Consider the following 24,498-nt stretch of genomic DNA (forward strand, 5'->3'; position numbering starts at 1 on the left):
TTAAACAATGTGCACAAATTTGCAAAAAAACCCACAAAACATGTTAAGTAAAAAAAGAAAAAATTGCGAATTTCCTTGAAAAAATGTTAAGAATAAAAACAATCATAAATTTGCAAAGAATTAAAACTTTTAATTTTAAAAACTTTTTTTTTTTTTAATTTTGAAAAAAAAAATTAAATTTGAAAAAAATAACTTGTAATTTCCAGACAAATTGCCTATTTTCTTAAAACGGTTCAAATAAAAGAAAACATATTTTTGCAAAATATATATAACTTGTTACTTCAGAAAAAAATCTTGTATTCTCAAAAATGTAAAAAAAAAAAAAAAAAAACATAAATTTGCATCAAATCATAACTACTTATTTAAAAAAATTGCTATTTTTTATGTGAAATTAAAAGAAATAATCATTAGATTTGCAAAAATATATAAAAACTACTATTTTAATTCATTTCAATTTTTTTTAAATGTGAAGAATTTAAAAAATAAAAATTGTAAAAATATTTAAAAACTATTAATTTAACAAATTGCAATTTTTTTTTAATGTAAGAATTTCAAAAAATTGCAAGTATTAATATTATATAAAATATATATTATTTGCAAAAATTAGTACAAGTTAAATTAAAGGATAATCTTATCCTAACTGGCTAAATTGCTGTAAATTAGGAGTCACAGGTTACACCAATACAGCCTGTTGTTTTAATGTCAACTGTGACTGGGTTTTTGTCAACTCTGGCGCCCCCTGTGGTGACAGATGTACATGCAGGACATGTAACTTGTGGATCATTGGAAGGGTATTAAATTAATTGATAAATTTTAGCTTTCATAGATCACATTAGGCATCAGGATTCATCTGAATGATCCAACCAGGTTAATATTTGGGTTTGATTACGAAAACAATCTACCTGAAAATGTACCCTCCAATCAGTTTAATTTTAACGACATCCTTCCTTACAAAAGCAGCACATCACATCTTTCACCTGTCATTCAGCCACATATCTGTCTTTAGCCCACACAGTGGAAAAGTTTACATTCATCAGACGCCAAATCCTCCTGAGACATCAGGAGGATCTGGCTCTCCTTCCTCCCCTGTGACCCGGCTCCAGCGTGTTTGTTCTCTCTGCTCGTCCTCATGTTCAGCTCCTCTTATAAACCTGTCAACCCATCAGCCGCTCAAACCGTCTCCTTCAGCAGAGAGGAAAGCATGTATCAGGAAGCAGGAAGCAGGAAGACAGTTTCTCCCCTTTGGCACCGAGTGTTCATGGCAGCATTCATAATCTGTCCCAGCTTATCCTGGATAGAAGACGAAGCAAAGAGACAGGAAGAGAAACTGCTCTCTAACAGTCTGGAGGTATTACCAGAGCACTCCATGAAAAACCCTCGTTCACTCTTGACTCGGTTTCTGTCGTTGTTGGGGACACTATGGTCTCATCTCCGTCGTCCTCCTGCAACAACTCGAGCATGTGAAAGAGTGTCCTCACACCGAGCGGAGATTTATCCGGGGCCAGATTCCTTCCAGGGAAGCTCGAGTGAGCTGGGTTCATCCCTGCAGGACTCGCAGGGCCGCTGCCAGGCTCTGTGGCACAGCATTGTGCTGTTTGGCGTTTTCCCCTCGACCATCTCAAACGGGTCGGCTCCAAATCGAAGCTCCAGCTGCGAGCTCATGGTGGACAGAGGGAGGGAAGAGAGCTAAGCGCATATCACAGCGTGAGAACGGGACGCTTTGCCAAGGAAGAGGGTGGCCGATGCCAGAATGACACACTTTGAACAGATGACAGGGACCTGAGCCTGGGCCAACTGGGATCCTCCAAAGGGACGGATGAGCTCATACCGGAAGGAAGAGTAGGACGGTGCTGCTCTGCTCCCATTCATCCTGAACACGGAGAAGTTAGAGCAACAGAAAATAAATATGGCTGCCACAGGTTAGGATCTGTAAGAGGAAGAATCAGACCGCAGGGGAGGCCCATCCTCTTCTACCATCAATAATCCACTGTTTACTTTTACCTGATGCGAAGATTTTCTTTATTTTCAATGAGCAGTAACAAACAAGTCATCTTTTGAAAAATTCAGAATCTAACGGATAATACCATACAGCCAGGGATCGTCCAAAAAAACTAATTTGAGAGTCCCTCAAACAGAAAGTAAAGTTACAACAGGCTGGCTAGTTTAGGAAGTCAAGGAAGGAAGTCAAGAAAAAATTAACATTTAGCAAAATTTACCACAGACCAAGATGTAAAAAATAGAAGAGAAACTAGGGAAAGAATAAAACTGAAGAAGCTTGAATGAAGTAGATTAGCTTATCACGGGTATTTGACACGTACCTGGTTAGCATAAAGCTAACTCGTGCTGCTCTCCAATTTCCCAAAAGCAAGTCAAAGTTTATCCAAGCTTTACTTCCATTTAGGGAAAAGCTTTATCTTTGCTGCAAAAAACTGAAATCTTATCAAGTGTTTTTGTCTCATTTTAAGTAAAAAATGTCTTTTTTTGACTTAATCCACATTGACCTGACCAGTCCAGAAAAATGTCCCATTTCACGTAACTCAAAGACAAAAAGACAACCAAATTTCCTGGCAATTTTTTTTGTTCCATTGTCAGATTTTTTTTTTACTTGTAACAGTAATTCAGACCTCATTTTTGCCTGTAAATAACTAAAAACAAGACATTTTTCTGGAATGATCAGTTGAATGTGGCTCATATTAAGTCTAAAATGACTTTTTTTACTCAAAATGAGACAAAAACACTTGACAAGATTTCCGTTTTTTCCAGTGTGTTTGGCATTTTGTTCCACTTTGGTTGTGTTTTTATTCCTTCGTGTTACGCCCACTATCATAGCCGCTCAGGATTAGGGATGGGTACCGAATTAGGTACTTTTATAGGTACCAACCGAATACTGTCAAAAGCATTGGGTACAGATTCACATAAAATCAAAAGGTACCATCTTTAGGTTCCTTAACGCATCATTGTGACTTTGAGGGGGTGGAAGAGTAGGAGATTTTCCATGCTGGACATGAACACGGCATTGCAAGGTTATATATCAAAGAATAAATATGTTAAATTGAAAACAAATATGTTTTATTATTAAACAAATTGATATTTTTTACCACATAAAGTAATGAAAAATGGTTACCGTTGAGTACCGATTCCGATTGCCAGGTACCAGGCATCTGTACTGTATCATTTTAAATTTGAAAGCTACCCATTTCTACTCAGGGTAGCTTCTTCCACTGTTATCAACACGCAAAGTCACTTGCGCCCAGGGATGGGAATCAAATTAGGTACTTTTCAAGGTATCGACCGAATTCAGTCAAAAGTACCAGGTACTGATTCACGTAACATCAAAAGGTACCATGTTTAGGTACCTGAATGCATCCTTGTGATTGTAAAGGAGTAAAAGGGAAGGCCATTTTTCATGCTGGACATGAACACAGCATTGTAAGGTTGTATATCAAAGAATAAATATTTTTAGTTGAAAAACTTTGAGATTTTATCCTGGGAAAAATGTATATTTTTTACCACATAAACACAGAAAAGTATCAAAAGTTGGTACCGTTTAGTACCAGTACCAATTGCCAAGTACCGGGCATAGGAACCGTATCATCCCTACTTGTGCTCTGGGCATGCTGTGATTGGCTGACGTAACCATGTAGGCTCCGCTCAGAAACGTCCCACTACAACCTAAGCATCAACATTCAGGCAGGGGAGGGGGTCGAGGCAGACACAGACACTGACACACGTGTAGAGAGGCCCAAAGGAGACAATCGAGCAGGATTACACCTTCAAAAGTTGACTTTTTGTCCTGAACACCCTACCTTTAAAAAATGCAGAGCTAACCCTTTATCCTGTTTCAGTGTTTAACGTCCTGCTGCCCACTGCAGCTCTGAAAGCTTTTCAGCTCAGACATCCACTGACGTAACTCAGCACATGAAGGCATAACAGTTACGCTGATCTGGAGGAGAGATGTCATTCATGGCCTTCACTCTTTTTATGAGCTGAACACTGGCTGCTGAGTCACCGTGACTCCCCTTGGCCTGTGTTTGGCGAGTTATGGGAGAGCTATGTCGATTCACTCAATCTGAATCCAGAAACAAAGGCGTGCAGGATTTTTGTTCTCTGAGTCAGTTTCATCGCGTACGAATGACCAGATGAGTAAGAGGCTGAACGCACAGGTCCATTGTTGTCCTCTCTTTAGCTTTTCACGTCTCAGAGCAGAACTCATGATGAGAGCGTCTTCAAGTGGGGTTTTAAGGTTTCCTGTCTCACTTGTGGACGCGTTTCAAGGAGAAAGTAGCAGCCGTCTGTTTGTGAATCGGATGACTGCTCGTCATCTCCAGCTACGTGGGCTACGAGGTCACATCTGCTCCTGTGTTCCCCCCGACTGGTGCCATCTGCCTTCATGACTCAGCAGAATATGGCGTTAAGCGCTCAGTGATTACCTGAGGAGCTGTCTGTCAACACATGCACACACTGCGTCACTCCTCTCAACATATATCCGGCTCGCCGTGGGACGAGGTGGCGTAATTAAATTCTGGCATCGGCGTTCTGCGTTTCTCTCCGTCTCTCTTAATGAATGCATATTCTTTTTGCGCTTCATTACAGAAGAAGGAGAGCACTTCATGCTGCTGATAATGTCTCACTGTAGCATGTGTGAAGTACATGTAGGTGGTTCGATGCAAATGTTATTCGCTTTGAAGTGCAGCCATTTTTCAGAGACAGGAAGAAGCTTTGGTATCAGAGAGGAATCTGACGACAGGAGGTTTTTTCAGTAGATTAATGCAAAGAAATCCAATCATTTTATCCATGAAGCTTCTGCTCCTTTCTGCAAATACTCCAGCTGATTAAAATGTGTATTTGTTGCAAAATGAGGAACATAATGCAAACAGGTAGATGCATTAAAAAGATTTTAAATAGGTCAATAGATGCTGAAAAAAGTGCCACAGTTTCACCACAGTCACGCAGACTTTTAATTGTCGAGTAAAGCTCCAGAGTTTCCTGATGTGACGTGTGCGTCGAGCTAATTGAGTCTCTCTGAGCCCGTGTTTGGTTAAAATCTTTCTGCATAAGTTCAAAGTTAAATCAAAAGCAACGGAGAACTTTCAAGTTTGGGTTTTGACTGACTTCTGAAAACTTTGTCTCATAAATCCAGCCGTTTGCTTTGAGGTGTAACGGCCTGTTCCATTGTTTTTGTTTCCTCGCAGAGACTCAGAGGGCCGTAAGCTGTGTAAGAAGGTGAAGGTGGACCCCGGCGCCAAACGGGAAGCCGTGGAGCTCCTGCACTACAAGTGAGTGACCAGAAAACTCAGCTGGACAAAGTGTTTTTCTGGAAACAAGTGTTTGAGTTCAGCGCTGGTTTCTGTTTCTTGCAGAGATGGGACGTTTCACACGGAGTACAACAGACCGGCGACCTTTAAGGTGAGAGCACAGAGGACATCGTGCAACCTGACGTCCTGCATAGATGTTTTTATCCCCTCTTAAGTCTTTACTTTCGTCAAAAATTGATTTTATTGCATTGAATTTGAATATTATATACATTAGCATTGTACTACTTGGGAACATTCTGCTGGCGACTAAGATACAAAACTACTTGTTAAGGCACTTTGTGGTAAATAAAAAAGATAAACATACATAAATACAAAAAGATAATTAATATTACACTGATTTAAAGAAAATATGAAAAAAAAATACAAAAGAAGCTTAAAAAAGAACTAAAAATAATAATAAATGAGTAAAATCCAGAAGCAGCATCACCAAGTCATAAAAGCAAGTCTTTACGTTTTGATTTGCTCTTTAGTAGAAGTTTATTTTTACCAGCCACCAATGATGGTTCACTAATTACTAAATGTTAAGTTCTTGGAGGATGAACCCGGTTTGCTCTCATACTGCCAAAACTGAATTTTAAGTTAGTGTTTATGTCATAGTTTGAGTAAAAATGGTCTTATCAGACTTGGTGCAAGTTCAGAAAAATGTGTATTTCCAGATATTAAAAGACAAACAGGACGTTTAGTTTATGGTGTTAAGAAATGGATCATACTTCAAGATATTTTTTTTTTACCCTGTAGAAGCCCATAATGTAATAACAACCCATAATGTAATTAATTTGGCCTTTTTAAAATGTAATAGGCCCATAACGTAATAACTGACCAATAACATAATCAAAGTCCTGAAAGAACACAAGCCATAACAAATATAGTAGATTTAAGGAACAACTGTAACAGAGTTTTAATAAAGATTGCAGTTTTCATGACAAAAATGAGTACTTTTTGAGGCACTAACTGATTTGCTAAACGCTATTACAGTCAGTTCTCATGTTATTCGCCTATAACATTGCTTAAAAGGGCAAATGTTTGACACTCTTGGCTGGTTATTACGTTATCGGCTCACTTATTACATTTTCAAAGGGTTTTTTTGCATCAGGCCAATAACGTAATTCAGGACTTTTTATTACGTTATTGGTCAGTTATTACGTTATGGGCCTATTACATTTTAAAAAGGCCAAATTTATTACGTTATGGATCGTTATTACGTCATGGGCTTCTACACACCCATTGGTAGATATATTTTAAAGTCTTAACAGGATATTCAGGAGCCATTTTTGTCTGTAAAATCTTAAAACTTAAGATTTTTCTTGACTTTTCTGCTCATTAGGTCTAAAGAAACAGTTTTACTTCAAGAAAAGACATAAATCTGATTGGATATCAGTTTTGGTGGTGCATGTGTCCTGTTCTTGGGCTTCAGACCTTTTTGCACTGAGTCAGTCTTTTTTTTCGCCCAAATTTGACACATTTTGAAAAAGCAGTTCGATCCCACGTTGCGTCACTCGTGTATTATCAACATGAACAGGTTTAGACCTGTCAATACTTTTTGGAAAGTGTCATGAAATAACATTTGTTATGATTTAGCGCTTCATAAATAACATAAATAAAGACTGACTGATTGATTTGCACACAGACACTAAAACTTTTGACCATCCTTTTTTTTCTTTTTTTTTTGGATTAGGTTCGATTATCAGCGTTTTTTTTGCATCCGTCTAGGTCTTTACAAGGATTGTTTGACTATTTAGAGACGCTGCAGGCTACTTGCAACATCATCATCATCATTTAGTTGGGCTGGCAGATAAAATTATCAATGACAAAAATGTTTAGATGATGAATGAATGCTGCTCAGGATTGATTGCTTGTTGATTCAGTTTTTCTGGTATTTCAATTTTTTTGCGGTTAATAGAAAAATAAACGCATCTGATTCAGTGTGTACGGTGTCTTTGAGTGACGCTGTTTTTCGGATACAAAAAACACATCTAAAAAATAATGGACTCCATGAGCAAAGGCCTTTAGGCTGCAGACTTTACAGAGAGACTGTAGAAGAAGAAAGCAAGAGCAGTTAGATATTAACAAAATATTATACATACATAAAAAAGAAGAGAATAGGGAAGTTAAAATCCTCAAGGGTTTTGTCAGTCCAGGAATTCACATGGTGGGAGGAAAGATGGTTGTTTGCTACGATGAAAGGCTTGAGTTCGTCTCTTTTATGCAAACTGTAAACGGCACAGACACAAACAGTCATAATTTAGTTTCAGCTCACAGAGGTTTGTTTCCAACCAGAAGTGTCTGCTGCATCAGTTGCCACTAACATTTCCTCGCTTTATCCAGAAGACACAAAAATCATCAAGCTCATAAAAATTTGATTATGATTCAGAATGAAAAACAAAGCAGGCCTCAGTCCGACTGAAGATCCTCTAATAATGAAAAAGTGACTTCCTTTCTTCGCTCCATCGTCAGAGAAGCTTGGAGCTGTTTATTAACGGTTTGATTCTTCTGTTTTGTTGTATTTAGCTCATATTTCTTCCTCTGACAGTCAGAAAATCCTCTGCGACCATAAAACACCTTAAGTCTCAGCTGAAACCATAACCAAGCAAATCTGACATCAACATAATGAGCGTTTAATATTCCGCCGCGGTCCACGCCGTCGTCGTCAAAGTCCCGCTGAATGTAACGTCTCTGGTTGTTGCCTCCGCAGACATATGGTCCATTATATTTACATGGAGCTTTACCAAGCCCATTACCAAACGCCTCTACGTGCTGGAGTCGCTCTTTGATGCATGAACATGTTGCTCCTGATGAGCCTCCACCTGGCACCGCCTGCAGCCTTTCTGCACTAAAATTAGCCGCGACGCCTTCGAAGCTGGAGTGAAAAATAATCTGTCGCAGCCGTGTTTACGAGATCACTTTGTGTCAGTGACAGCTTGTTTCATGATCCTCTGTTTTCATGTTGTTTCATCTTCTCTTCAGTCCATGGTAGCGTTCTTAAAAGACCCGTCAGGACCCCCGCTGTGGGAGGAGAACCCTGAGGCCAAAGACGTCGTCCACGTGGAGACGGAGAAGGTAAGAAGTGTGCAAACAAACCTACAAAGGAGCTTTGATTGCTCTGTGTTAGTCTAACTGCAAAACTGAAGGTGGATCTGACACATCAGGGTCTGCAAAACCTCACACACGTATCAGGTTTAGTAGTAGTAGTAGGATTTATTCAGTCTTTATACATGACACATTATTTTTCACAAGAAAGTCATTTTAAACAAAACAAAAATTAAAAAAAAAAGAAAAAAGTTCTTGTATCAAGTATTGACTGAAAGGCCTAGGCAGAAGCAGGATGCTTATTTAGGCCTAGTCTACATTTTTAACAAAAGTAACAAAATTAAGCTACCAAAACCAGATACAGTGGGGAAAATAAGTATTGCACGCGTCAACTTTTGTCTCATCACATTTATTTCCAAAGATGCAATTCAAACAAATATCTACCAGACATTGGTATCAACTAGAGCCCGACCGATTAATCAGCGGCAGTGTGTTTTTGGGTGACGTGCAGTGCCATTTCTCCTCCAAACATGGTCTGGAGTATGACAGCCCAAAAGTTCAGTTTTGGTCTCATCTGACCAGACAACATTCTCCCAGTATTCTACAGGCTTGTCAAGATGCTGTTTAGCAAACTTTAAACCAGCTTCAACATGCCTTTTCTTGAGGAATGGAGTCTTGCTGGCTGAGCGTCCATAGAGGCCATTGCTTATCGTTTTCTCTGTAACAATTGTACCTGCTGCCTCCAAGTCTTTCTGGAGCACTTTCAGGGTGGTCCTTGGCTCGTTGAGTACTCTTCTGACTATCTTTCTGACTCCCTGGTCAGAAATCTTCAAGGAGCTCCTGTGCGTGGCCTGTTGATGGTAAGGTGGTGCTTCTTCCACTTGTGAATAATGGCCCCAACGGTGCTGACTGGAATATTCAGGTGCTTTGATATAAGTCTGTAACCAGTTCCATTCTGATGCTGAGCAACAATCAGGTTGTGAATGTCTTCAGAGAGCTCTTTGCCTTTACCCATCATGAGGTGTGTGCTATTTAACTGCTTGGTGAAAAAACACCTTTTTTATAGGACCATCAATTTGCTCTAGCCCAGCTGATGTTGGTTTGCACTAATTGGAAGTTCAAGTAATAATTACTGACAGATTTCAGGTGGTATGGTGCATTTCCTGTCCAAAGTATACAGCCTTTCCATGGTGTGTTCAATACTTTTTTCCTGTGTTATCGCACTTAATTCACCATAATCATTATTTATGGACCTGAACGCTGTGATTTCTTTTCATGTGTGGATTATTTGAGTTAATACCAATGTCTGGGAGAAATTTTGTTTGAATTGCATCTTTGGAAATAAATGTGATGAGAAAAAAGTTGACGTAGATCCCCACAATTCTACACAGTAAGACATGTAGGGAACAATTAGTGAATAATGGATTATTTTTGATGCCTTATAGTTTAAAAAATATCTCGATTTTGACAAAATTGCGACTGACTTTAAAATTTTACCTTTAATTTAACCAATATTTTGTTTCCATGTTAACTTACAATCATCCCAAGAAATTTTGTTTGGAAAACTCTCTAAAAGTCAACATTACTAATCTTAATTGTAATACCCTTTTATGTGACATTTTGATTTCTAAGAACCATAAATTTTGTTTTTTTAATATTTAGTGATAATTTATTAACATCAAACCAAGTTTTAAGACTTTATCATCAAAGAGCAGCTCATGCTCACCAGGTTTGACTTTTAAAGACCGTCTCAGGTATGAACCAGGATTGAAAGCCCTTCACCTGCCTGTCCGCTCACGCCCTAAGGCTTGTTGAAGGTGTCAACACATGAATATGCTGAACTTGACTGTTTTAAAAAAGTAGCTGAGCTCGCGGAGACGATGACGAGGATGAGAAACTGGTTTGAGGGCTGATACTGTGCAGCACTGCCGTAGATCACTGAATATTTAGTGCGGAGAAAATCAAACATGATGCTTTTCTTCCCCGGAGGAAGCAGCAGTGGGAGTGAAGCTATTCTTCTTAATCTGGCGTTTACATTTGAGTCAATATACGAGCTGTTTTTCTTGGACTAATACACTCTCGGTCATTTACATATCCTCTGAGTATAACAACGGTCTTCATCATCTCTCTGCTCTCTCTGTTCTTCTTTAAGGACTTCAGAAAGCTGCTGAAGAAGGAGGAGAGGCCGATCCTCATGATGTTCTACGCTCCCTGTGAGTCCTTTCATTAACTCCTCTTAAGGAGCTCGCTGTAAAGGGGACAAGTGGTGCTCCTCCTGCAAAACTACTTAAACATGTCATGATTAGAAGACGGTGTGCTGGGACAAACTGACAGGACCTGGAAATATGCATGAGGCCTCATTTGCAGACAAAGACGACAGAGAAGGACTGCTTCAGAGGTCTCAGCTGGCCCACGTCGGCTGATCCTCTGAAGCACACTCAACACAGAGAAAAACACGTCACCTGAAAGCACATCAGAGCTGGAAAACAGCTTTGAAGGAGTCAATTCAGCACATGACATTTGGCCATTTTTACACGAGGGGAAAGCTCATTTTATCGTTTGCTGAGGGACGATGTAAAGCAGCGATTTGAGCTCAGAGACCTCCAGATCTATCTCATCCTTTTAGAAATCAGAAATTATAAAATCTAGTCAAAAACTATTCATATTAACTATTCAATGAAGTGTCTGAGGTCTTGTTGATGTTCGTCTTTGTCTGTTTGTGGTTTGGCCTGTCAGTGTGTTTTCCCAGCAGGAGGTCGGTCCAGTTCATGTCAAATCAAATCAGTTCAATCAAAATAATCTGGATCTGACTCGAAACCACGACTTTAACATTTGGTCGGAAGCAGCTGCGGTCTGTGAGTCTCAGGAATCACAGACACCGCGGGGTCCAAATAGCATGAATTTTAATTTCACCTTCATTGTAATCAATGCTCTGATGAGCTGTTTCACATTTATCAAACTCCTGGGATAAACAACACTGAGTCTGATCTTTGAGGGCTGGTGCAGGGTAAAATAATCAAATTAAAGCTGAAATAATGAGGATTTCCACAACTTTTTATTTTCAAACCAGGTAAATAAATAATTAAAAAGAATATATTTATAAAAAAGTGCAACCACATTTTTTTTAATTTAGGAAGCGGTGTTAAATTTATGTAAAATACAAAATTGACTAAAAAACATGAAACTTTTTTTTTTTTTTGTAAATATTTGACGCTGGCTAAAAGTTTAAAAAAAAAGTTGTCTTGTATGACCCCTAAAAAATCATAATTAAATAAATAAATAAAAATTTCTATATACAAGTTTGATAAATAACAGACAAATATATAAAATGGCTATTAAATTGTAAAATACGGCAATATTATCATTAATTATGTTTTATTATACTTTAATATTGAATTGTCATAGTTGAATATTTCAGAAATATATATTTTTTTTAATTAGTCTAATGAAAATTAACATTATGAAATAAAATTTGACTTTGTAAAAATGTTTTTGCTACTTTATAAATGCTTTGAAAATAAATAATTATTATTTTAAAAAGTATGAAATTATTAGAATAATCATTATGAAATATTTATTCACAATAATTTGATATTAAAGAATAATTAAAAATATTTCAAAATGATTATTTTAATAATTTCATACTTTTTAAAATAATAATTATTTATTCCAAGCATTCATAAAATAGGAAAAAAAAATTCAAAGTCAATTTTTATTTCATAATGTTAAACTTCATTAGAATACATTTTTTTCAAAATATTTATGAAATATTTAACTATGATAATTCAATAATTTTAATTATAATTCATAATGATTTGATATTAAAGAATAAGTAAAAATATTTCTTCATAATATTTCCAATTTTTACAATTAAATGGCCATATTGTATATTTGTCTCTTATTATCAAAATGTTTTTATTTATTTATGTAGTTATGAATCTTTTGGGGCTCCTTAGTCTTGTGTGAAAAACACCTGGAGTCATTCAGGGTCATGATTTGTTTGTAAAAAAGAATTAAACATCTTCTCCAAATTAAGACCAAACACAGAATCAATGTTCGCTGTTGCTCAATGATAAATCCTCCTGTTGTGTTTGGTTTACGTCACGGTCAGTGCTTCTCCGTCCATCGTGTCTTTCCCCTCAGATATCTCACTACAAGCTGCTATTGACCCAAAAAGAAGCAGCTTCCCTGGCAGACGGTGTGAAACCTTTTGACGGTCATATCGACGCCGTCACAACGATCCAGCTTCCTGTAGTAACTTTACTTCCTCTCTGTGTGGTTGCAGGGTGCGGCGTTTGTAAGAGGATGCAGCCCATCTTTCAGCAGACGGCCACGGAGACCAAGGGGAAATATGTAAGTCTGCTCCCCCCTCCTTCACGCGGTGCTGCGTCTCTGTGCATTAACGGGCTCTGATCTGCAGACGTCCCTCTCTGATGTTTGCAGATTAGATGAGATGTGTCAGCAGTGAATATCTGCGTGGTAATCCGCAGGAGGACGGTCTGTCAGGCAGCTCCAAATTAAAGCTTTACTCAGATTTATTTTCGAGGAAAACTTCTTTTTAAGTACAACACCTCTGCAACTTTTGCTCCACAGGGTTTGATTCAGCAGAATAATAACCCAGATGGCTTTTAAGGAAATGCTACAGCTCGTCTTCTCCTCCTGCTGAACTTATTGGTTCCTCATCTCTGTTTCACTTTGCTCTGACCCAACAGTCTCATAACCTTACTTTTCTCTTGTTTGATATTAATTTAAAGGTTTATATTAAGTGACTAAAATTTCAAACTTCTTTTTTTTTTACTTGTTTTAGCTGAAAAAACTACTAGAGTGCTGGGCTACCCAATGGTAATATTGGATGTTTGTTGTTAAATCATCCAAAACAGTGCCTTTCTGTCGTAGCTGTGTGGTTTATGTAAATAGTTATGATCATGTTTTTAATTGTGGCCCATTTTTTTTACCCGCTAAAGGAAATTGTGTGTGATCGTACGTTAGCATGCTTTCCAAGGACGAGATATAACACAATGAATGGACTGAAAATGAATCTGTTGTGAAGAAGTTATGAACATTTGTTGATGTGTTCAGTGGTGAAAGTTGATATTCTGCTGGAAGAAACAAAGTTTTATTGATGTATGCTAACTGCTAGCAAATTAACGCAATTTCCAATGTACATTAGCGTCAAGTTAGCGCCAAGTGCTCTATATCATTTTTGGTAGACTCAGAGCTATACAACATATTGAACGGATTAATAATGACTCTCCTGTGCAAGACTTTTACACTTGTTTATGTGTTTAAAGGTAAAAGTTGAAATTTTACTTGAAAACTGTTGTTATATCGTTGTATGCTAACTGCTAGCATCTACCTTGTCAGAGAGTTCTGTGTCAGTGGCTCTCAGGGAGATCTTTTGTAGCCCCATTTTTACCTTATACTTTGCTAAAAGTACAAACACATGAAGTGAGAGATATATACACATGATTAAACTTACTTTAAAGTATGATTGACCTGAAGCTCTTAACTTAAAACATGAAATCAAGTCTTCTAGCTCAGGCTATTTACTGTTAGCAAACTTCCTTTCAAAGCTCCATAGAAAATAAGACAGGTACATTTTAAGTGCTTAAGGAAAAGTGCTAAAAAGTGACTCACAAACAGGTTCAGAAACACAGGCACAAGAGACCATGGACCAGTGCCTGTGTTTATGAACCTGTTTTGTGAGTCACTTTTTAGCACTTTTCCTCCAAAGCACTTTGTTTTTAATTATATCCAGTAATATATTTTTGTTTTTTATTTGTTTTTGCAAGTCACTTTAGCATTTAACCTTCAATTTCTATCTCCAAGTATTGTCTGTTTAAAATTAATCTTGCATAATTGTAATGTATTTATATATTGACGTGTGCTGCTGATCTCTTGGCCAGGTCACCCTTACACAAGAGATCTCGATCTCCATGGGTTTTATTCAAAAAATTAAACCCTTTATAGGACTTTGCTACATGGTGTTGTACTAGATACCTGGACAATCTCCGTATACAGACCTGATCAAAATCCAAAGACCAGTTGAAAAATTGCTAGAATTTACCTTTTGAACAGCCTTTGCACAGATGTCGTCTGATGGTTATTGCGCTGCAGTCGGTATCAGTAAGGAGCTCAGTTTGGGTGGAGGACCGCCCTGTGTCTCAACGGACAGCCAATCAGATCCTCCGGCTCAGCTCAGGTGTTTTTTTTTTTGGTCTACCTTGACTTTTTTGTTCCATAATGCTCAGGATCTTTTGTCTTACTGCTTCCAACCTCAGCAGCAATGGCATGCTGCGAGAGGCCGTGCTTACGCTGCTCGACGATCCGACCACATTAAGGAAGAGACAGCTTCTTAACTTTAGCCATCAGGAGGGCATGACCGTGTGAATGCCTGACAGGAAATGAACATTTGGAGCAGCCTATGGTCTTAAACTTTTGATCAGTTGATAAACAACTTGTTTAAATTACAACTTCCAAATGTTTTTTGTCACACTCCCCCTTCGTGCTTTTTGATTTTGTAGCTCTACTTAAAACCACATTAAGATCCAAATGTGCAAAATGCTGATTCTAGCAATTTTTCAACTGGTCTTAAGATTTTGATCAGATCTGTATCATTAATAAAAAATTTAGGCAACTCCAGCTAACACCGTATTTATTTAATCTCTACCATCGTAACACCATCTACTGTCACTTTTCTTTCAGTAACAGGATATGCCGAAGCAAAAAAAGTAAAATAGTAATTAAAAAAAAATTGGGCTTTTTTAGTAAGTGGCCCTAATCCTCTTTCTTTAAAAAACACTTAAGTCCTCCCAGCTGAAGTTTACAGCACTCCGTATAGATTAAATGTCAGTAAAGCTGCTAAGTAGTTGTGTTTACCTCCCAACTTTTCTCCTCCTCTTGTTTTCTTGCTTCTTCTCTCCTCTTGCTTCTCCTCCTCCTGGTCTCCAGGGTCCCTTAAAGACCCGCGTTGACAGTTGCAGACAGGCCCGGTTACAAAAGCATTCAAACTTGGAGGAGGGGGAAAAGTGCTCTGTTGTTCCCAGCTGTTGAAACGCTTTTAACTCCAACCAGAGATGCATGCACAACAACAACCAGAGGCCTCTGTGATCAGCGAGGGAAACAAACGCTTTGTGAGCTTAAACGTTTCTGCTCGAGAGCCAGAAGAAGAGATCTTCGCTCTGAGAGGAGAGAAAGAGGCAGCTGTAGAGGAAGAGGGAAATGAATGAAAGGATAATTAACTGTTTGTTTGTTTGATTACGAGGCGAGCTGAGCAGCAAACGTTTAAGCCTCTCGACTGGAAATCAGCAGCGATGCTCACAGCTCCCTGAGCAGATCAGGATCAGGAGGATCTGTTGATGAGAGCGAAGCAGGGATGTGTTTCTGAGATTGTGTTATTACAGGAGAATGATGGAGCTGCCGGGAAGTTGAAGGTTTGAGTTGGGGGTCGGCCAAGTTGTTCTGGCCCTGGTGTCACAAAGGTGGTCTCTGAAATGTTTCTGAAATAACTCAGACTGAAGCGGGGAGTTTTTCTTACTGTAATATTTACTTTAAGTATCAGTTTTGATAACAACAGGTGCTTCATCAGAGAAGAGAGTTACAAAACATAAAGATGTGTTAAAGGCAGAGACACAAGAGTAGTTTCAGAAATAAAACAACTTCCACCCTCTACATTAGAGATAAGAAAGAACTACAGAGAAAAAAAAACAAAGTAGAGTAATAACACATGTAAGATGCGAACCAATTTTGCCTTACATGTGAGGACTCAGACTATTAAATTGTTGAAATGTGTTTTCAACTGATGTATTTAGTGTTTGTCTCAAACTGAGCCACTTCAGGAAGTTTTTGAATCTTTAAACTTTTGGTCGAAGAACCAGTTTAGTTTTTTGCTTAACTTTCAGTGTTCCTGGCTAATTAAGAGAAAAAAGGGTGTTTCCCTCTCTGTGTTTTCATCGTGCAGTCTTGTTTTATAGTTGGTGTAATCCATCTTTCTCCCTCCGAGCTCTGTGATGATGACAGACCCGCTCTGATGTTTCGTGTCCTTTCCTGTTCCTCGTCTCCCCGCCTCCACGACAAACTCAACCCTCACTTTGACTTTGTTTTGTTTTGTCTTTCAGATCCTGGCCGGGATGAACGTGCATCCAGCGGAGTTCGAAGGCCTCAGGCAGGAGTACGACGTCAAAGGCTACCCGACCTTCTGCTACTTCGAGTGAGTCGACTCCTCTCATCCGCCTCACTTTGGGCTCAGGCCTCACATCAGACAGAGAGCGCGGTCCACGGCGCTTAACCAGCAGCCGATACGAAGGTGGCAGACTCACAGCTCACACTGAGGGCCCTCAGGGTCGAGAACTTTATTTTTTAGGCGTCAAGAAGAAAGTTTGGCTTTTCCTTTTGAAAAGGGTGAACTCAGGAGGGAAGTGAGGATATTGGGTGCAAGTGGAGCTGAAATTAATCTGGTTTTTGTCTCCTTTAGTTGATAGACAACATTAGTGTTGAGATATTTCAAGCTGGATCCTTGTTGAAGCATTTTCCAACACACTCCTCTATTCCAGCTGCCCACCACTAAGGATTTGCTTCTTTTTTTATGCAAAGATTTCCTGAATGTCCTCAGGCTCTGGTTAACGGCACGGGGAGTTTCAAACCGCCTGATTTGAATTTCTAGCCAGCGTTGAAGCAATCTGTGGAGTTTTACACTCTGTTTCTGCAGATCCCTCTGTGCTGGTGACGTAGAAACCAGGGACGGTTTTAGACGCTTGGATTCAACAGGATTTTGTGAGACTTGTGAGAGACACTCACCTAGGCCTGTAACGATAATCAATAAATCAATTAACCGAACCATAAATAAAAACGTCCTCGGTAAGTTTGCCAGCCTCAATAAAATGACACCTGCATGTTTGTTTTCCTCCTCTCTTTCGACCAAAGAGGCTGAATGAGAAGATGGCTCACTACGTCTATCTTTTCTAACATCGGGGTGCATAGTTTCTATAGCAGATTTAGCGGATTTATAGGGGAGTGAGCATCTGTCAAAAATGCGATCTTTGGGGTGAAGACGGGGCTGCTCGCGCACACACACGGAGAGAGCTGAAGCGCGCGTCCTGAGGGGTAAGGAGGAAACACACGCTAATATGAGTGATGGCACCAAAGATACGGTTCTTAAGCCGCCTGCCACAGTCCCAGTGTGGGAATATTTAGTTTTTTATCAGAATGAACAAAGTGTGAGCTCATGAACACCAACCAGCTGATATGTGGCATCTGTTTGAAAATAGTGGCGACGAAGAAGAAGAAGAAGGGGAGGTGCAGCGGAGCCTTGTTCTTTGACAATCCGCTCTTACTGAGGCTTTTGGTCGGCAAAGGAAATAGAAATAAAAGCACCAAATGGTGGCGCTCAAAGACAGCTACATTACCAAAGAAATGCAGCCCTTCAATACGGTTGAAAGCCAGAAATGTTAAAAATGTTTGACAGACAGTACGGATTGACTGGGATAAAGTACATGTTACAAACAATTCAGGAACTGTATAAACTCCCTTTTATTTAGGCTATAGTTTTTATTGTTTTTTATTTTTTTTGGAGTTCCATTTTTTCTTTAGAGACAGGGTCTATGTTTTATTGTTTTTGATTTGTATTAATTATTTTCATTGACATGTATTTTTTTCTAAAAAAGAGTCCATTTCATTTTCATTGTATTTTTTTCTCTTTCTTGTTTGTTAAATTTATTATATTTTTTGTTTAATTTATTTTATTTTAAAGACCCTGACCTTTTAATTACAGTTAAATACTCTTAAGAAATTAAAGTTTCTTGCTTTTGATATGGTGTACTCACTTTATTATCCCATTTATCATAATTACATCAATGAAAAAATGGAAAAAAAATCAAAACAATATTGACAATAATATCGTTTATCAGCAATAATATTTTGGAAAATTATCGTCTAGCAAAATTTGTTATTGTGACAGGCCTACACGCACCTCTATGTTGCGTGCAGGAGTTCAGCAAAGCTAAACTCGTTTTGCTCCCCGAGCCGCACTGTGTGCCACTGCAGCAAGCTCGGAGGAGCCTCACTTCCTCACACCGCGGCGTTGCCTGCCTGCAGACTCCGAACAAGCCCGCGTTATAAATAATTAATCCACCACACCAAGTTTAGTCTTTTAATAAACTGTACCAAAGTTTCTTCATCTCCAAGTACACCTTAAGGCCATGTGTGACATTGATTTAGCACTCGGCCTCCGTTCTTCTATTTAGTATTTGGGAGAAATTTATGCCGCTGATGAGACGATAATTTCAGTTTGGCGTGCGGCTCTGCTGACTCTGATACGCACACAGACTCACACACAGCAGGGTCCGTGAGTGTGACTGATCATATTAGTTAGCGCAGACCCCCCTCAAGCCTCCACGCTCCGCTCTCATATTTACAGCGTTGTTCTGTGTGTTGGTGCGTCCGTTTTCTTCTTCTTCTTCTTCCTCCTGCGCCGGCGTTATCGCTCCTGTTCCCACATTAAACACTCTCTCATTCCAGCCGGCCTTTTAATTAGACCGGGACTGATTAAGTGCCTCTGTGGTGAGAGTCTGTGTGTGTGTGTGTGTGTGTGTGTGTGTGTGTGTGTGTGTGTGTGTGTGTGTGTTCTCTTCCTGCACATGTGCCCTTCTTCCTTGTGTGCCCAGGTACACACACACTCTCCTCTCTGCACTTGTGTGTAGCTGAGCCAGAGCCAGTCCGTTAGCTGGGAGCACATTAGCGTCAGTGCAGGGGTTAGCCAACGACCATCCGAGCCCATTGGCTTCAGTAATGAGCCCCTCACTGATAAACAGCAGCTAATCACTGCGGGGGAAATCAGCATCAATGCAACTGGAATTATCTTACTTCTGCACCCGCGAGTTCAAGGTCTCTTACCTTTCCTAGTCCTGAGGATTAAGAAATCTTACTAACCAGCACAGCAGCTCACCTTAACTCTTCATCAGTGAAAGAAACAAACAGAAGTGACTCTTTATCGGCTCCTTTGTCCTTGATTTTACTCCTTAACAAAGAAAAACACCCAACTAGAGCTGCAACTAACGACTATTCTAGTTATCAGTTACTCTGATGATTATATCTACGATTAATAGTAAATGTATCGCTATGTCATCAGATTAAAGCCCCGTTTGCATGACAGTGTTTCATCCAAAAACGCTAAAACGCAGTGAATAAAAATCTGAACGACTGAAAACACTGTAGTTAGCATGCCAGGCCTGTAGGTGGTGCTATAACTGTCTTGTCCAGATGCCGCTTTTGGGAGCTCTCAACCGAAGTAGAGTTGGGACGATCATCTGGTGTATTGGTGAATTCTAAGTAAGCTTGATTGAGATTGAGCCGCACAAGCACAACACGGTAGACTATGATGATCGTAACAACGCTACTGTTGTCCTGTTGTATGCGCCGTTTACACAGCAGCGGTGTTGGTAGCGTTTCAGAAAAAACTCCACTCTGGAGGCTGTTTTCAAAAGTTTGCGTTTAAGGTTGGTTGAAGCACTGTCTCCGTGTAAACACAAGGCTGAAACCCAGTGGCGGCTGCTGGTCAGTCAAGGAGGGGAAGCTCATTTTTTCCGGCCTACATCATAAATTTGTTTATTTATTTAATCGTAAATTCTACCCTCCATTCCTTTCAAGAAAATTATCTGTGACCCTGTCGTATCAACCAGGTGTTTTTTCCAGGGATTTACCAGTGTTCTCTCAATGGCCAGCAGAGCTAGATTGCTTAAACGGCCTTGGCCCATTGTGTTGTGGGCATAAGACTTGAGCTGCAGGAGAAGCTCCTCTCTACACCTGCAGGCTGTAAGTGTGAGTGACAGGAGGAGAAGCTCCACAGCTGTAGCTGTAGCTGCTTATTGGTGAAAAGAGAGAGAATCTTTAAACACAACGCTCGTCGTTTTTAAGAAAAGTAAACTCGCTGGGGATCGATAAAGCCTCCGGATCAGTCCAGAACAAGTAAATGTAGAACTCAGAAGATGCTCCGGTGGAGGGTTATACTTCAAGATCTCTGACTGGCTCGTTTCACTGTCAATCAAAAAGGGATTCAGCCTCAGACAGATCATCCAATCATCATGCAGAAGCCCAGCGTCCAGGCCAGCCCACTGCCTCATAGACCCCCAGAGACGCTGAGCGTCCGATAGGCGGGACAAAGCCCAGCGTTTATCCAATGACCGTCCAGTTTCCACAGTGGAACAACCCACTCTACGCTTTCCCGCTGAAGTCAGAAGACGCTCAGCGTCCGACTGTGTTAAAGCGCTGAGACGCTGCGGGGATGAATGAGAAGGAGGTGGAGCCAGTTACCTGTGATAGGTAGCTGATTCTGAACAAAAGATGAAGGAATTCTAGCTCAGATTTTATCAATGAAATGTTCACACACAGCAGAACATATCATCACTTTTTTGGAACTTTTTTGTTCCACTTTTTTGAAACTGTTGTTGTGTAAACGGCCCCCAAGAACTTAGTGGTCCAAAAAGGCAAATAAATAAAATGTGTCAAAACACAAAGACTGTAGAAAACATGGATGAAGTCTCCCCAACGTCACCCGTCTGTTTCTGAAACTGAAAATGAAGCAGATCGGCTGTCGCAGCAGTATTGATGGAGGAGTACAGCTATCCCTGAATCAGAGAACCACACTCACACATACACTTACCAAATCCTGCGAGAGGTTTGTTTTTGTATGGACTCTTGACAGGTACGAGTTAGAAAAGAAAAAGTTCACCCCCTGTACAGTGGGTGCTAATAGGAAAATTAGTGATTTAGCGCAGCCTTAAAGTGGATACTTGAGAAACAGCAGATTTTTGCACTTCAGCATTGTCTCATATTCTTAGACCGGAGGTTGCCGCTTGGTCAAACAGTTCACCCCCTCTGCCCTACCACTATCTGTGGCAGCTAACGCTAATGCTAAAGTTGGTTTAATGAACTCCTCGTGGTTTCAAACAGGGTTATGATTTAATAAAAACACTAAACGGGTCCTTAGAGACAAACCATGTGTTTCACAACATACTAAAGGAGTGTATGTGGGATTTTGTAGCTCCTCGTGTTTCCTTGTTTCCCACATCTGCCGGCTCAGCTTCTCCTTCGCCACGCTGATCTGTGTACATGTGACGCATACATCCCCACAGCCCAGGTAATCTACACTCCAGTCCAGTAGGTGGCGGTAATGCACCTTCAGCTAGCTGCCAACCGCTAAATAATCCGACAAAAATGAAGAAGACAAATAAACTGAAGACAAACTAATACAGTAAATGTGCAGCGCTACACCCAACACTTCTGGATTAACACCTTTCATAACCATGACTTGATTCACTAGGTGCAGAAACTCTGCCTCAGCACTTCAAACGTGTGTTTCAGTGTGTGTGTAATTCACCTTTAGCAGTGTCCGCTCTGCATCTCAGAGCTCTAAACTGCAGCTGTCGCCGCCCTCTGTGTTCGCAGAGTCTCACTGCCCACAGGATGTAACCGCTGACACTGATCCTCAACACCAGGCTGAGCCAGTGCATCCGCTTCTTCCTGTCACAGCCAATAGCACAGAAGATAAACTAATTCCTGAAGAATATCTGCACCAGTTTGAATCTTTTCAGCGTGTTCGGCCGTGGAGAGGCTGCGAGCTCATTTCAAATGCATTACAAAGGGTCGCAGTGATTTTCTTAAATGTATTTTTAAGCTCAGAATGAAAAAATAAAAGACAGAGGAAGGAGAATAAACTTCCCTGAGTCGACTGTCAGCGCCTATGAAACATTTCCTTTTGGCTTTGAGCCGTTTTGTCTCTGATCCAAGTCTTTGTCTCAGAAACTGGGGTATGATATGTTTGCTACGATTGCGTTCAGGACGCCGTCTGTGTTTCCATCACATGACCTGGATAACTTCTGCAGAGAGGAAAGAGGAAAAACACCTCCCTGCTGCTGGAGCCAAAAAACAAACTGCTTTTAAAGCTCCTGTGAGGAGATTTTAACCCATTATTAAACCAATACCTCACTCTGACATTGAAAACAAGTGTCGATCAGAATCACAGTTCCTGTCAAGAGTTTTAGCATTGAAAACGATTTCTGTGATTAATTTTGTAGTGATGGTGGACCCTGAAGCCGAACTGTCAGACAGAAAAAGGACAGAAGAGCAGAAGAAAGAGAAACAGGAGAGAGATAGAGCACAAGCTAAAGGCTAAAAGGGCTAAACTGTTGCTACTACTGTATAAACTGACAGTTAGTTTGTTGTCATGTTAGCCTACGGATATGTCGGAGCACTGGGATGCTATAAGCTGCTACATTTAGCCAGCTACTGATGTACAGTACAGTTGTCATGCTTTAAACAACAGGGCTATGTAACTGTACTGATAAAAACCATACCCCGTCAAATTGTATTCGATAAAAAGTTTCTTGAACAGAGATCATTCCAAAAGTAGTAAAAGTTAGTTCCAAAACAAAAGCACGCCTGGTTAAAAGTTGTGACAGTGTCACCAAAAACAAAAATTTGATTAAATGAGAAAAGTATTAAAGTGAATGAAATTAATGAAAGTGCGAGTAATGAAATTAATGAGTGGTTGTCTTGTCAGTATGGTGAAAATAAATCCCTGTTAGTTTTGGTTGGTCGATCACGTTTTTGGGGTTTTGGGTTTTTTGTTCCTGTGTGGATTAACTTTCGGGGCTTAGAGGATTAACTACAGCCTCCGTTGTGGGCAAGTGGACCTAAAACTGTGGGAAAGATAATTTAAAAGGACTTGGAAAAAGACAAGTGGGGTATTTTTTGTTAGATGGGGATTTTTACATAATTTAGGGTTGAAAAAGACTGTGTTTGGGGCTTTGTTTCAGCAAATATTTAAGTTGGATTACCATGACACGCTGGGTGCGCAGGAGAGGTGTTCATTGATTTTGATTAAATGCTTTTTTGGATTTGGACACAGTCTCTTGAGAATTCACTGGTTTCATTTGTTTATCATTTATTATTTGTGTCTATTAAAATCCCCTTGACTGTTTCAACGCCAACTCGAGAAGGGTCGTATCGTCACAAAGTCACATTTTTAAGACAGTTTGTATAAGACTCTGGGTCAGAAGGTGGCAGTACTGGGAGAAGGGAGTCACATTAAAACCATAGACTGTATAAAACATGGACATAGTCATCGGTAGGGATGGGTACCTTTCACATTTAAAACGATACAGTACCAATGCCCGGTACCTGGTTATTGGTAACGGTACTCAATGGTACCAATTTTCAGTACTTCTTTGTGTATATGTGATAAAAAATGTCAATTTGTTTGATAATAAAATTATTTTTTTTCCAATTTAACAAACTTATTCTATAACCTTATAATGCTGTGTTCATGTCTAGCATAGAAAATCAGTCACAAGGATGCATTTAGGGACCCACACGTCAGCCATCTATTCCTGATAACGCAAAAATGCAGCCAAATTCACCATGACGCCTGCTTTAAGCTTCCTTTTGAAAAGCAACAGGGCGCCAGACAGTCATGTGACCTGAAGTGTGTTACTGATTGGACAATCAAATGGTCCTAATAACTTCTAAAGCGCCAAGTTAGAAAAAAAATCATCCACCGTACGGTGTGTGCCGATTGTGTAATCAGCGTTTTTCAAACCAGGCTGTGAATATGTTTTTAATGCTGTAAAAGTCTGTTTTTATGGCTGGATGTGAGCAATTTCTCAATGAACAGCAACTTTTCCATACAGGCTTCATTTTTCTAAACTGGCTGTTGCCCCTTGATTAAAACAGATCCTCCTCACAGCATCTTCAAGCACAACTTCTCCTCTACATTTATATTTTACTGCAAAATCAGTGAAATCACTTTCTCCACAGGAGGCGATTAAACCAACGGCTACAAAAGTTTCCCAGTGGGGCTTTAATTTCCCGTCAGCTTTGAAAGAAATTCAGAAATTCAGGTGGAGGACAGTCGCTGAGGTCATCTTTGATTAACCACAGATGCAGTTTATCGCAGCTGTGCCTCAGAAGCCCAGAAGCCGCCCTGGCTGCCTCGGACACTCCTTGTTGTTTATGCTTTTGTCCACAATGTTTCACAATGTCTTTGAATATTAATTATGTTCGCTTTTCAGTAGACACCATACTGATACACAGACGGGATAAATCTAGAGAGGGAGAGGCTTCTAATCCTTTAAATTTGATCTTTTGTTGTTTAAGAAGTGGT

The 24,498-nt window shown here is 39.8% G+C and overlaps 1 protein-coding gene across 1 annotated transcript in view; it reads left to right on the forward strand.

Annotated features, from left to right (window-relative positions):
* Nucleotides 1-24,498, forward strand: part of pdia5 (protein disulfide isomerase family A, member 5) — a 78,961-nt gene that overhangs the window by 19,994 nt on the left and 34,469 nt on the right. Inside the window, exons 4-9 of the mRNA XM_074695482.1 lie at nucleotides 5,193-5,276; nucleotides 5,361-5,406; nucleotides 8,280-8,372; nucleotides 10,495-10,555; nucleotides 12,628-12,695; nucleotides 16,460-16,551. Coding sequence (XP_074551583.1) covers nucleotides 5,193-5,276; nucleotides 5,361-5,406; nucleotides 8,280-8,372; nucleotides 10,495-10,555; nucleotides 12,628-12,695; nucleotides 16,460-16,551 — 444 coding nt within the window. The remainder of the gene's footprint in view (nucleotides 1-5,192; nucleotides 5,277-5,360; nucleotides 5,407-8,279; nucleotides 8,373-10,494; nucleotides 10,556-12,627; nucleotides 12,696-16,459; nucleotides 16,552-24,498) is intronic.

The sequence above is a fragment of the Halichoeres trimaculatus genome, unplaced genomic scaffold (assembly GCF_033239565.1).
Source record: "Halichoeres trimaculatus isolate MK-OKI-2021-1 unplaced genomic scaffold, fHalTri1.1 fHalTri1_scaffold_19, whole genome shotgun sequence".
In the NCBI taxonomy this organism is placed as follows: domain Eukaryota; kingdom Metazoa; phylum Chordata; class Actinopteri; order Labriformes; family Labridae; genus Halichoeres; species Halichoeres trimaculatus.